The sequence below is a fragment of the Chlorella variabilis genome (genome assembly GCF_000147415.1).
Source record: "Chlorella variabilis unplaced genomic scaffold CHLNCscaffold_22, whole genome shotgun sequence".
NCBI lineage: Eukaryota > Viridiplantae > Chlorophyta > Trebouxiophyceae > Chlorellales > Chlorellaceae > Chlorella > Chlorella variabilis.
Window position 1 is genome coordinate 142305 of NW_005435066.1, and position 13447 is coordinate 155751.

The 13447-nt window shown below is 63.7% G+C and overlaps 2 protein-coding genes across 2 annotated transcripts; both read left to right on the forward strand.

Annotated features, from left to right (window-relative positions):
• CHLNCDRAFT_58845 (hypothetical protein) lies at positions 1-4072 on the forward strand (the record flags this gene model as incomplete). Its single annotated transcript, XM_005844409.1, has 12 exons — positions 1-55; positions 209-394; positions 526-596; positions 785-954; positions 1165-1266; positions 1427-1537; positions 1739-1881; positions 2109-2561; positions 2762-3011; positions 3146-3221; positions 3393-3731; positions 3869-4072. 12 exons carry the CDS (start codon positions 1-3, stop codon positions 3965-3967), a joined length of 2055 nt encoding a protein of 684 aa, XP_005844471.1. The 3' UTR covers positions 3968-4072.
• Positions 4073-4874: 802 nt separating this feature from the next.
• CHLNCDRAFT_54401 (hypothetical protein) lies at positions 4875-12620 on the forward strand (the record flags this gene model as incomplete). Its single annotated transcript, XM_005844410.1, has 19 exons — positions 4875-5403; positions 6185-6456; positions 6571-6819; positions 6981-7068; positions 7205-7649; positions 7813-8041; positions 8228-8273; positions 8473-8701; positions 9269-9354; positions 9513-9634; positions 9822-9967; positions 10012-10213; positions 10390-10559; positions 10735-10910; positions 11046-11091; positions 11212-11348; positions 11526-12010; positions 12112-12291; positions 12453-12620. The coding sequence occupies 19 exons, from the start codon at positions 4875-4877 to the stop codon at positions 12618-12620; spliced, it is 4005 nt and encodes a 1334-aa protein (XP_005844472.1).
• Between the last annotated feature and the right edge of the window lie 827 nt (positions 12621-13447).

Genomic DNA, 13447 nt, shown 5'->3' on the forward strand with positions numbered 1-13447 from the left:
ATGAGGGCGCTGCAAGTTGCGGTGCTGCTGGCGGCAGTGGGGACTGCCTGCGCAGGTGGGTGTTGCCCGCCACCCAGCCGGCGGCGCCAGCGCAAGTGGTGGTGTGCGCAGAGCTCTGTGCCAGCAACATCCAGGGCCCCGGCACGTCAGCACCAGGGTTCCCCTGTCATGCTTCATTGCATTTCCCTGTCCCCACCACCTTGTGCAGTTGGCCAGGCGACGCTGGCGCCGCCGGGTGGGCTGCCGCCAGCCATCACGCCCCAGTTTGTGCTGTTCACTCATGATGACGCAATCATCGACACAACCTTTGACATGCTGCACGAAGTGACGGACGGCAGGCTGGCGAACGGCTGCCCGCTGACGGCCACGCTCTTCACACAAGTCCAGGGCACAGGTGCGGCATGCTGCGTGCTGTGCGGTGTGCTACCGCCGAGCCTCCCGAAGCCCATTTGACTGTGCCGCGACGACTCGCTGCCCTGCCCTGCCCTGCCGCACGGTGCTGATATGCGATGCCGCCGTTTGCAGATTGCGGGCTTCTGAGCAAGCTGTGGAACTCTGGCTTTGAGGTGGCAGACCACACTAAGAACCACGAGCATGTGAGACGCCGCCCAAGCTCACACTCCCCAGCTGCAGCTTTGCGACGTTGCCTCTTGTGCTGGCAGGGTGCCCCACCGATCCACTGCCGCTGAGGCCGCCCACCGCCCCAGCCCTGGCATTGCTTCCATGTTTGGTGGGGAGCGCCAGCATTCACCCAGGGCCGTCCGCCGCGCTGCGGCTGCTGCAGATGAGCAAGATGGGGCTGAAGGATGTGAGGGAGGAGATCTTGGGAGGGCGCCAGGGGCTGGCCGACTGCGGCATCCCCATCCAGTCGATTGTGGGCTTCAGAGCGCCCTACCTGGAGACCAAGCCCGACATCCGCATGGTTCTGAAGAACAATGGCTACCTGTATGACAGGTGGGTGCAAATCGAGGCTTAGCACTAGTTGGGGTTGGGTGGTGGGGGATGTGGCGCCACGTGGACTCCGCTCGCAAGGGGGGAACGATCAGCGCAAGGTGCAGACATGTGGCAAGGCGGGCCATCAGGGCACGTGGAGATGCCTTGAGCAGCCATGCTCGTGTGCTGCGTCGTAAAGGGAGTACCTCTGCCGTGCCACTGCCCCTGCAGCACGCTGATTGAGGAGGGCAGCGGCAAGTCGCTGACCAGAGGCATGGGGTCCCGAGTGTGGCCCTGGGACATGACCAATGGCATCCCCATCGCCTGCGGCTGGTAAGGAGGATGTGAAAGACTGGCGCATGCTGCGGGGTGGAGCCTGCTGCTGTCCTGCCGCCCTCCGGCTAGGGTGCGGATGAGAGACCGCTGGGCGGGCCCTGTGCCCGGCAGCTACCGGGAAGCTGAAACGGGTCCCTTTTCTGCCCGTGCCATGCAGGTTTGACAACATCCAGCAGTGCAGCAAGGACGAGAAGTACCCGGGGCTGTGGCAGGTGCCGGTGTGGAACCTGAATGCACTGGGCGGCCCTTACACCATGGACTATGGAGAGTGAGTGGGCGCTGAGCTGGCGGCTGCACTGAGCTGGCGGCTGCACCCGGCAGGGACTTTCTGGGGCGCGCTAGGGCTGGGTAGCAGGGTACTGCAGCCCGCTGGAACGTGGCAGGTGTCGGTACGGGCCACGAGAAAAAGAGCGCCATACCTGTGCCCACCAAAGACGCGGTGCCTGCCCGCCTCCCTGCCCCCCCGCAGCGACGGCGACGCCTCTGTGTTTGACATTCTCAAGGCCAACTTCGATGCCGCCTACAGCGGCAACCGCGCCCCTTTTCCCATCTTCATCCACTCCCCCTGGCTGCGGGAGGGCGACCGCCTGGGAGAGCTGAAGAAGTTTGTGGGTGGGTTCCAGCCCCATGTGCAGCGCCGCCGCTGCCGGCGCTCCTGCTGCTGCCCTTCACATTTGTGCGGCAGCGTCCCCGTTGAACCTGGAGGGCTAGGCCGTTTGCCTGGACATGGTTCTGGGGCGCTGCCAGTGGCACCTGTTCCTGGCAGGCTAACTCCAGCACTGCCCCTGCCCTACCCACCCATCCCTCCGTGCTGCCTACCGCCTTCTTCGCCCACGCAGACTATGCACGCGCCAAGCCCCATGTCTACTTTGTGACCGTGCGCCAGCTCATCTCCTGGCTCAAGAACCCGGTGCCTGCCGGTCAGCTGACGCCGCTCAAGCTGGGCTGCCGCAACCCCGGTGGCGCGCCCGCCACCCCGCAGCAGCTGGCCGCCGCCACGGCCAAGCCGCCGCCGCCCAAGTCGCCCCCGCCGCCAACCCCGCAGGCCAAGTCGCCGCCGCCGCCCGTGGTGGTGGTGCAGACGCCCGTGCCGGTTCCGGTGGTCGTGCCGCCAGTCATCCCACCAGTTGATCCGGACACCCAGCCCTTGCCTGTGGATCCCGTGCCGGTGGATCCCGTGCCAGTCACACCGACCACCACACCCGACCCTGTCATCACACCCGAACCCAGCCCCTCACCCAGCCCTGCCACCATGCCGCCATCTGGCATCCGCATCACCATGACTCTTGGAGGTGAGCAAGGCTGCCGCTGCACCCGGCTGGGCTCGGCATCCACCCCGTGATGCTGTTTGTCTTGGTTGGAGAATGTGTTGGACAGCAGGAGGCCTCTGAAGGTTGCGCCGGTCGCCAGCCTTGCATGCGACACTCCCGCATCAGCCACCCGTCTCCATCCCAAACGCTGGTGTTCCTGCCTCCCGTGCCTCCATGCACAGGCGGCTCCGAGGACACTTTCCGGAAGATCACAGAGCCGCAGCTGCTGTCGGTGCTCCGCCAGGTGCTGGCGGAGGCGTCAGACTCCCCCGCCTTCATCGTCAGCCTGGTCGCCTCGCCAGCTGGCGCCAGCGGGGCGCCCGCTCGCCGCCGCCGCGCGCTGCAGGACGGGCAGCAGCTGCTGCAGGCAGTCGCCGTCGTGGGTGGCTCCCAGCCGCTCCAGATGTACAGGACCATGCAGAGCGCGCTGCGGTGAGGCCGCAGAGCGGCAGCCTGTGCCCGCTGCTCTTCTGCCAGCGTGCACTCCAGGCCGCTATGCCGTCCACCACCCCTTAAAGTCCAACTCATGTCTGGTGACCTCTACTCTTTATCTCGTGTCTCTGCAGGGATGGGAGGATCGGCACCGTCCTGGCTCTGTCTGGAGCCTACTTGGCAGCGCCACCCACCATCGTGCCTTTCCAGGTGCGCTGTTGCCTTACCTGCCTGTGGAGGAGTGTGGTTGGTGACTGGATGGCAGCGCACACGTGCTGCTTGCGGACGAGAGTGTTGCTGAGGCCGGAAAGAGATGGCATGCACAGATTCAGATATTCTGATCGCCCGGCTGCTGTTCTCCGCTACTGCCCGCTGCCGCAGAATGGAATCGACCTGCCGCCGCCAACCACCGCCTCGCCAGCACCAGCAGCGTCCACGCCCAAGCCAGCGAGCCCCGCACCCACGCCGGTGCCAGTTCCGAGCCCCGTCCCTGCAAGCGCCGACTCCAGCAGCAGCGGCAGCAGCAGCGGCGGCGGCGGTGGCACCTCTTTGGGGGCCATCCTGGGCGCCGCTATAGGCTGCGCGGCAGCGGTCATCCTGGCTGCGGGCCTGGTGTACTGGTTTGTGTGGCGCCCGCGCCAGCGGAGGACAGCCGTCGCAGACACCGCTGGTGCGCCCAGTGGCACGAAGGCGCACAGTGCCTCTGACACGTCCAGCCAGGTGAGGGCTAGCGCTGAAGCCACAGGCACCTGCGAGTCAACCGAACCGATTTCTCGGCCCAGCCCTGCTCCGTGGCCCGTCTACTGCTAGAGGCAGAAGCCACCTTGGACCCTGCTGTGCCTGCCCATGCACTGCAGGACTCTGCGCCGGAGCCGTGCGCTTACGTCGAGACTGGCGCAGCACCTTACCCCACCACCAACCTGGCGAGCAATGCGCTGTATGAGGAGCAGGCCTGAAAGGTGGCGGCTGGCGGCAAGCAAACGTTCCCGCCCTGAGTAAATTGAACACCTTCCCTACCATTCTTGCGTTTTTTTACCTGCACCTGTGTGACATCGTTGATAGCTGAAAGTGTCCCATTCATTGATGGAGTGGCCTGCAGCTAGCTCCCGGCCACAGGTTGTCGCTATCCTGCGGGTACCCTGAACCACAAAGCATACCTCCATATGCTCTCTCTGCCTCTTGTATTCTTATTGTTTCATGTGAACCATCGAGCGTGGAAATGCAGCCGCTGGTGCCCAGCATGCCATGCCCACGGCAGCATATAGCGGCAGACAGTGCTGCTGTCGGGCAGGCAGCGCCATGGCTGGCACACCCGCTGCTGGGCGTCCCGCTGGCGCCCGCAGGCGGCTGGCGGCGGGTGCCGCCAGGCAGCACCAACCAAGCCTGCAGCCACCCTACGTCTGAAGCCCACCCCGCCCAGCCACTTTTGGGAGGACGAGACAGCGAATCCTGGGCGGCCGAGACCTGGTGGCGGGCGGCACGTGGATGTGCGTCGGCATGCAGTCGGGGCGGGCGGCGCTCCTCACCAACTTCCGAGAGGTGCCCGATGGAGCGTGATGCAATGCCGTGCGTGCAATGCAGAGAGTGTCCTGGCATTACGGATCTGCTGCTGCTGCAGCTGTGGGCGGCGGTGTGGCGGCAGTGCTGAGGTGGCACCGCTGCAGTTCCAACGTGAGAGCCCCAACCAGCGTGCTACGGATTCTTGCTGTGCAGTTGCAGCTCTTTGTTAAATTTGTCGAATTAATATGGGTCTGGGTAGCATTTTGTAGTCGGGGTCGTGTCGTTTAGCCCCGTGCACCTCAAACCCGGCGCCACATGGCATCAGCAGCCCATCGCCATCCGTGGTTACACTCCTAGCAGTCCATGGCGACAGCATCGGCAAGCAGGGTGGCGGCCGTCGGCGTGGCCGTCACAGGCACCGGCACCAGTTTTCGGCTGGGCGTAGCGATCCACGGCATTCCTCCGGAGCACGTTTACCGGCATATGAGCAATCCTCAGAGCCTTTTAGGATTGCAGCCGCTGCTCGTGTCAGTGGAGGGTGCACAGCACCACGGCCAAGTAGCAGAAGCCACGGCAGGAGCGCATGCAGCAAGCGCGCAGCAAGTTGCATCAGCTGACCAGCCGGCAGAGTTGGAGTATGAGGCTGTGGAGCGCTTCAGCTGGTGCTGGGGCCTGCTGGAACTGCATAACCGCATCCACGTGCGCCAGCAGCTGCTGGGCAGGCGAGGCCTGCGACCGCAGGCAGGGCAATCAGCAGCGGGGCACATTGACAATGATGCAGCCCCACTGCAGATGCGATTTCTGGTCACCAGCCCACCATGGGGACTGGTAGCCGTGCAGGCAGCCTGGACATTCAGCCCCGCAGCAGCGGCAACTGGAGCAACGGCAGCAGGTGGCTCTGGCAGTGGCGGCACGCATGTCGCGCTTGACGTGTCGGTGGAAGCGCCCTGGCTGCTGAGGTGCGCCCTTTCCTTTGCGGATGTATCTGCAGCAGCAGGAGTGTTGTCTGTTGCGGCATGCAAGCCCAGTGGAACCAGCTTGCATCACAACCAACCAGCGCTGCCGTGGCCTTCTGCAGGGGCTTTGTGGTGTCGCAGGCACGGCAGGCGCAATCAAGGCTGCTGGACAACTTGAAGCGGCGTATGGAGCAGCAACCACCGGGCGAGACTGGAGCTGGCTGATAAGCTGGGATGTGCAGCTGGTTCTTGCACAACATGCACCTGCTGTGCTGCCTGTTGCTGCCCACAGCTCGTCGACGACGTCAGTGCCGCAGCGCTGGGCAGTGGTACCAGTGCGGCCCGAGGCACCATGCACTCTGAAATGTGTGCTGTTGCTCATTCAAGTCCAAGTAGTCTAAGGGGACGTGTAAAGATCTGCAGGTAGTCGACTTCCTCCGAAGCTCCTCCGGGATTCAACGCGGCAGTGACAGCGGATCCACTGCTCTCCTATTTTGTGATCTTGAAGGTGCACCGTGCCCACGCTAGCAGCCACGCAGCGCTGCTACCATGAGGCTGCGCGGCAGCATGGCGGCGCTTGCCATGTGTATGTGCTGCAGAGCGCTCGCCCAAGTTACTGACGCAGGCAAGCAACCATTTTATGTTGCTGCGAAGCCACGCGGCATCCGCCCATCAGCCTCACCTGTGGGTCCCCGCACTTCTGCCCATTGCACGCAGGTGGCGGCGCCCGCCCGCTGGGCCGCCGTGCTCTGCAAGCGCCCTGCCCTTGCGGATCCACCTACACCATTCAAGCAGGTGACACCGTCCAAGCAATCGCACAGGCGTGCGGCACCACCACTGACGAGCTGGCTGCCGCAAACAGCATCGCTGACGTGAACTTCGTTCCAGAGGGTGGCGTGCTGACCATTCCCTCTTGTGGCGAAGCATCCACAGACACCAAGCCGCCAGAGTCACTGGAAGTTTCCCCAAATACTGAGCAGTCCCAGGACGTGAGTAGATGTGGAGGGAGCAGCTGGCACGCCCTGAAATGTGCGTTGAGCGGAGTGGTGACAAGCAGGCGTGGTTTGACTCCAGGCTCGCCTACCTCGCCTATGCTGCTGCAGTCTGCCGCTGGAACGTCGCGATGCCCCTGTGGACCTGCCTATACCGTCAAGGCTGGAGATGGGCTTGCAGCCATTGCACAGGCATGCGGCACCACCACCGACGATCTGGCTGCCCAAAATTGCATCTCCGACGCCAACGCCATTCAAGTGGATGCCATCCTGGCCATCCCAGGCTGTTTCAGGGACTCAGCGGCGCCAGACGGGCAAACAACGAACAGCCCTGAGGCTGGACTGCCAGCCCTCGGCGAGGTGAGATGTCGAACATGGCACTTTTGTTTGGCATGTTGTCACGTGTCAGTCCATAACGCCCTCTGGCCCCCGTGGCCCTCCCTGCGGGACAAGCTGGGCCACCGGTGGTTGTGCCAAGACCAAGTGCACTAGACTGATACTTGCCATGGCCCATGTTCCAGATCCTCAATGAAGGCAGCCCCGAGACCTCCATTGAGCTGCAACAAGAAGAAATATCTCGTCTAGGACTTAACGCTGGCACGTGCGGAGGTGGGCAACAAGGCGTAGTATAGCAGCCCGGCATTCCCCTTCTAGCCACCGCCGGTCGATGCATGCGTGCTGCCAGTCCATGGAAAGCATGTTGCTGCCAGCCAAGGCTGGTCATAACTGGTGGCTTCTCCTGCAGGGCAGCTGTGCACGATGGTGAGAGTGTCAGAGCGCAAGGTGCCAATTGGAAAGCTGAAGCCTGCCGACATTGTGGCCAAGGTGGAGGAGGCATGCACCGAGGCAGGCTGCGCCAGCGCCGAGATTGACATCGCCACTGACGTTTGGCAGAAGGGTCACACGCCTGGGTCCACTTACCACCGCAAATGCGACTTGGCCGCCGACAGCGGCAATGCATATGCATGCGGGTATTGGGCGCCTGGCAAGTGCACCGTCCAGTTCAGTGGCGTGTACACGCAGAAGGCCAGGGACGCAATCCTGCCGCTGCTGAAGGCGGCCGCCGACTTGAACACCACTCAGGCCAACGACTGGCCTCCCCCGTGGCGCGCCTATTGGTACTCGCTCAGCACCTGCACCTGGTGGTTCCTCAACTTGGACAAGAAGCTAGGCAACGCCTGTGAATTCAAGTGAGCCACGCCCCGCTTGGAGGGTGGCTGTGCCGGGGTGGCATGGGGTGTTACCAGCCCTCGGGGTGTTATGTGGAGATCAGAGAGAGAGAGAGAAACCAATGGTCACCACCACACCTGCACGCCAAGTGTTTGCCTGACATGCATGTGTTGCTGCATGCAGCCGCATCGACAGATCCGGCACTTGGGCGGAGGATGCTGGGGTGCTGGCCATGCCAGCATCCCTGCAGATCTCAAGGTTCCTGCCCCCTGGCGATGATGGTGACGCAAAACTGTCGGGCTTCATCAACATGGAGGTGTCTTGCGACGCCGACCCTGAGACGGAGAGCTGGAAGTGCAACCACGTCGACTTTGCTGGAGCGGTGCTGAGTGCGGTGCCATTTGTCGCGCAAGTGCTGGGTGCCGTGAATGCTTACTGTGATAAGATGTGATAACATGAACTGTCCTCTAAGTTTTTTCTTGCACTTGGTATCTAGCTTGCACATAACTATGTTTCTACATGCACTACCCAAATCCGGCATTGCTTTCCTCCTTCCACCACCCTGTGCCAGTACACACGCTCACGCCGCCTATCATAGCGGGGTGACTGTAACACAGAGTACAGCTCCGCCTGCCTCACATCTGGTACAGCTCAGCAATCAGATCCTCCTGGTTGCGGTACCGCACTCGCATCCACCCCCATGTTGCGTTCTGGCTCTGGGTCGAGGTTTATGTTGGACAGCAAGAGGCCCCTGCAGGTTGGGTTGCATGCGACACTCCCGCATCAGCCACCCGTCTCCATCCCAAACGCTGGTGTTCCTGCCTCCCATGCCTCCATGCACAGGCCGCTCCGAGGGCACTTTCAGGAAGATCACAGAGCCGCAGCTGCTGTCTGTGCTCCGCCAGGTGCTGGCGGAGGCGTCAGACTCCCCCGCCTTCATCGTCAGCCTGGTCGCCTCGCCAGCTGGCGCCAGCGGGGCGCCCGCCCGCCGCCGCCGCGCGCTGCAGGACGGGCAGCAGCTGCTGCAGGCAGTCGCCGTCCAGATGTACATGACAATGCAGAGCGCGCTGCGGTGAGGCCGCACAGCGGCAGCGCTGCAGCGTATGCCAGCTGGTATGCCAGCGGGTGTGCCACCGCTGCTGCGGTTGCAAGTCTCGAAACAAACTGGGATATTTCATTGAACAGGAGCAGGATTTAGTTTTCCTGTGTCGTCCCGACTGCAATCCCGAGTGCCAATCCCCGCATAGAGGGGGAAAGGAGCGGAGGCAGGTGTACTGCACGCTCTTGAATGCTGGGCGCTTCTCGTCCTCCATGCGTCCGATTTAACTCCCATAGGTGCAGTGCTTCTCCTCAGTTCCGTCGGTAGCAGGTGGTGAGCGCTACACGGAGCTGGGAGAGCAATGGGCGCGGCGGGTGGGCCCTGCGCCGCTGGAGGCCAGCGTTTTCGCAGAACAAGGTGAGGGAGTGGTAAGGCCCACTGCACAGGCCACGCTCGCGCATGCGGGGCATGCGCGAGCACCGCCCCCTTCCCCTTTTTGGCTGCCAAACGCGCTAGTGCGCCTTGGTTGGGACCTGGCAGGCGTATGGAATACAAAGAGATTCTGATGAGTTCCACCCGCTGCGCCGCCTTCCGCTGCAGGCGTGGCGCCGCCGCTCCCGCCGCCACTGCCGCCTGGACAGCCCTTGTGGCCGTCTTGCTCCTGGCCGCACCGCCCATGTGCCAAGGTGCGCAGCAGCAGGTCTTGCGGAACTGAGGGGCATGCGGGAGTGACGGGCCACACAGTGACTGGCGCCTGTGCCCCCCGGTGCTGCCCAGGCACAGACCGGCTCCCCAGCAACTCGTGCACAACCGTGTGGCTGTGCCTGGTCTGCGCCTGCTGCAGCCGAAGTGCCCTCCGGATACAGCTGCGTCTGCAGCGAAGGGCAGCCCGACTGTGTGTGCCCCTCCATCTCTCCTCCCGGAGGCCTGGACCCTGAGCGCACCCCCCAGTTTATCCTGTTTGCGGTGGGTGCGGAGCACGCCCCCTCCCTCCCCCCCCCGCTGCCCGCAGCCTCCGGATGTTTTGACTGGCTGGATGGCTGACACAGCGGCAGCCGCGCAGGCGGCAGCAGGCCACGGTTGCTTCCGCGGAGGCCGCAGCCGCGTTTGTGAGCGCCCTGCCTTGCGCACGACCTGCTCCCCTGGCTTGCAGCACGACGACGGCATCAAAGATGTCACTTATGAAGCCATGCGCGCCGTGACCGACGGCAGGCAGTCGCTCAACGGCTGCCCTGCGGTGGCCACCATGTTCACCACATCTGCCCTCACAGGCACGCTGCCTGCTCCGTGTCCCAACTAGTGCCGTGCATGCCCACTGCCGCCTGGCTCTGCCACTACGCAAGCAAGTGCAATGCTTGCGCGCGTGCTGTGCTGTGGGGGGGCGCAAGCGCTGAGGCGCAGCCATCGCAAGCTGTCAGCCGCGTGTTTACCTGCTGCATTCTTGCCTGCTGCTGTATATGTGCTTTCCCTGCAGAATGCGACTACCTGAAGCAGCTGTACGATGCCGGCTACGAGATTGCCGACCACACAGAGGACCACATCTCGGTGAGGCGCCAGGGCAGCGCCTGCTGCCCTGCCTGCCGCTGTCCCTGCTGCTGCTGCTGCCCATGCCAGCGCAGCCCACCACCTCCTAGCCGGCGCACCCACCCACCCTGCACAGGCACCTACATCTGGACACAACCCACACACCAGCACACACACACACACGCGTCTCTGTGCAGGTGCTGGACCTGGAGCAGGCGCAGCTGGAGGAGCAGATTGTGGAGTCGCGGGCCAACCTGGCGGCCTGCGGCATCCCCGAGTCTGACGTGGTGGGCTTCAGGGCTCCTTTCCTCCAGATGGACAGCAAGGCCAGGGCGGTGGCGCACCAGGCAGGATACCTATACGACAGGTGCGCCTGCGTGTGGGTGTGGGTGTGGGTGCGGGTGTGGTGGTGGTGGTGGTTTCCGTTTGTCGGGCTGCGCTGTTCCGCACGTGCGAGCGCCTGCCTCGCTGGCCGAGCATGCCGCCCTTGCCAACCCGATGCAACCGCCGCTGGTGCTGGGCCTTGCTGCCCCTCCCTGCAGCTCCATTGTGGAGATGGCGGGGCTGGAGACGTATGCCTCCTCTCTGTCGTACGGCCCCAAGAAGCGTGTGTGGCCCTTCACCATGCAAGACGGCGTGCCCATCAGCTGCCAGCCCACCGAGCCCTACGCCTCCTGCGACATCAGCGAGCGCTATCAGGGCATGTGGGAGGTGCCAGGTGCGGCGCAGCTTCGGGTGTGGCGGCATGCGTGCGTGGCAGAGCGGACGCTGCTCAGCACTGAGTGCGGCGCCCGCCACGTGCACCGCCTGCCTGACCTGCTTCTGCCAACTCCGCTGGCCTGCCTGCCTGCAGTGTGGGACCTGCACGCGGTCGGTGCTTACACCATGGACTATGGAGCGTGAGTGGTGTTGAGCTGGCGGCTGCACACTGCTGGTCTGTCTGTTGCCACAGCTGGGGACAGCTGGGGACAGCTGCGGTCGTTCGACCATTCGCTGCCGCCGGCACCCTGCTGCTGCAGCGACGGCAAGCACAAAGTGCACGACATCTTGAAGAAGAACTTCGATGCGGCCTACAAGGGCAACCGCGCCCCCATGCCCCTCTTCATCCACACGCCCTGGCTGGAGAAGCACGTGGAGGCGGTGCAGAGCTTTGCGGGTGGGCGCCCTGCTGCACCATGCTGGCGATCCTGTGGCAGCATGAGCAGCAGTGCCGCGGCTCGGCCGGTGGTCGTGGTGCCTGCTGAACCGCCCCTGAGCCTCTGTTCGTGCCCTGCTGCCTATCCCGCACCTCTGCTCCTTCTGAGCGCCTCTCCGATTAACCATCTCCTTGCAGAATATGCCCTCAGCAAGCCCGATGTGTACTTCGTCACCGTCCGCCAGCTGCTGGCCTGGATGAACAACCCGATCCCCGCAGACCAGCTCACCCCAGAGGCGCTGGGCTGCGGCAGCCCCGGCGGCGCGCCGGGCACCGCCGCCAGCAGCAGCATCGAGGCGGCCGAGGGCGAGGCCGCGGCTGCTGCTCTGGATACCGAGGGGGCGGAGCAGGAGGGCTCTGGCGACGAGCAGGTGGCAGCAGGGGATGTGGTGGAGGAGGAGGTGGCGCAAAACGAGGAGGCTATCCTGGACGTCGACAGCGGTTCTGCGACCACGGAAACAGAAGAGGAGACGGCCGAAGCGGCAGGCGTGATATTCACCTACAGCGACACATCAGCAGGCTCCCCTTCTGGGGCTCCAGCGCCTGGCGGCGCCCCAGCACCAGAGGGGCCACCCGGTCCCGCCGCACCGCCCATCCTGGCACCGCAGCTGCAGCCCAGCGAGGTGCGCCTGGTCGGCCTCTGAACGCCGCCAGCTGGCATGCCGATGCATGTGACCCCATGCTGCCGATTAGGACTGGCTGGAGCTCCCACTCCTCCCTGCAGGAGGATGCTGAGCTGGATATGGGCCTGGCGGGCCTGATGGGTAGGAAGCTGGCGGCCACCGCAGGCGGCGCTTCCAGCAGCGGCAGCAACGCAGATGGCCGCGGCGTCTCGACTGCGGCCGTCGTAGCGCTTGCCGTGGTTGGAGCGGCGGCTGCTGCTGGCATCGCGTGCTGGGTGGTGGTGCGGCGCCGCCGAGCTGCCCAGGCCCAGGCTCAGATGCTGAGCAGGCTGCTGGAGGCCAGTGAACCTTGATTTTCCAACTACTGTCAGCATGCCACGGTGGCTCGCATGCCGCTCTCAGAGTGCTGCTGCAGCTCTGCCCTGTGCCCTGCCGCATGCAGCTGGATTCGATTAGAATCCGGTTCATTTACTCTTATCCGTCCACCTTGATCAAACGCACCTCTCTTTTGTGGGCTGCAGCCACGTTGTGTTTGGGTTCTGCCGCCAACTCTGCCAACCTCGACACACCCGAGCGGTTTCTATCCGCCCTGATTCAGATCTTGACTTGACCTGCACAGGTGTACACAACCCGCTGACCCATGCCCCATGATTCATGCCTCTGATCCTTCTGCTCCCTATCTCTTATCTTTGCCACTTGTTTCATGAAAACTAGCTCGCTGCACTGCTGACGTCGCTCCCGCGCCCTTACTAATAACTGCACTTTTCCCACCTCTGGACAGCCACACAGGCAGATTTTGAACAAGCCGCCTTGCATCGTTCTGCTCCTAACTGGCCTGTAATATTGATGGGTCAGAAATGCGGTGAGGAGCTTTGCCACGCAGGGTGGGTGCTGACAACAGGCGGCGGCAGGCAGCGACAGCAGATGGCAGGTGTGCACCGCCAGCGGCAGCCTGAAGTCCGGGACATGTCCACCCGCTGGATGCAACTATTGTAACGGCGCCAACTGGTGAGAATTACGTTGCTGTTTACTCATGCACATGCTTGCGGCGGCGCCTCCAGGCTGGCATGACATGACATGACATGCTGAGCTAAGTTAGCGGCGCCCTTGTCTTTCTCACCGTCTTTCGCTGGGCGCCGCGATTCTGTCGTGGTTACAGTAGTCAGGGTTACAGCAGTCGCCCGGTGTGCTCACCTCCACCCCCCAACCGCCGATCATCTGGGCACAAAATCTGGGCCGAAAAGGCGATGGCGGCGCCCCGGGCCATAGCAACTCTTGTACTTGTGTGCTTGGCCGGGGCGGTGGCAGGTAAACCGCCGCAGCATCATGGCAACAGCGACGCCCACTCCCGCCCCGCCGCTGTTGCGTGCACCTGGCAATTGCAGGCACCGGTGCCATTGGGCTCCGATCAACCGCGTTTACCTGCCCTGCAGCCGG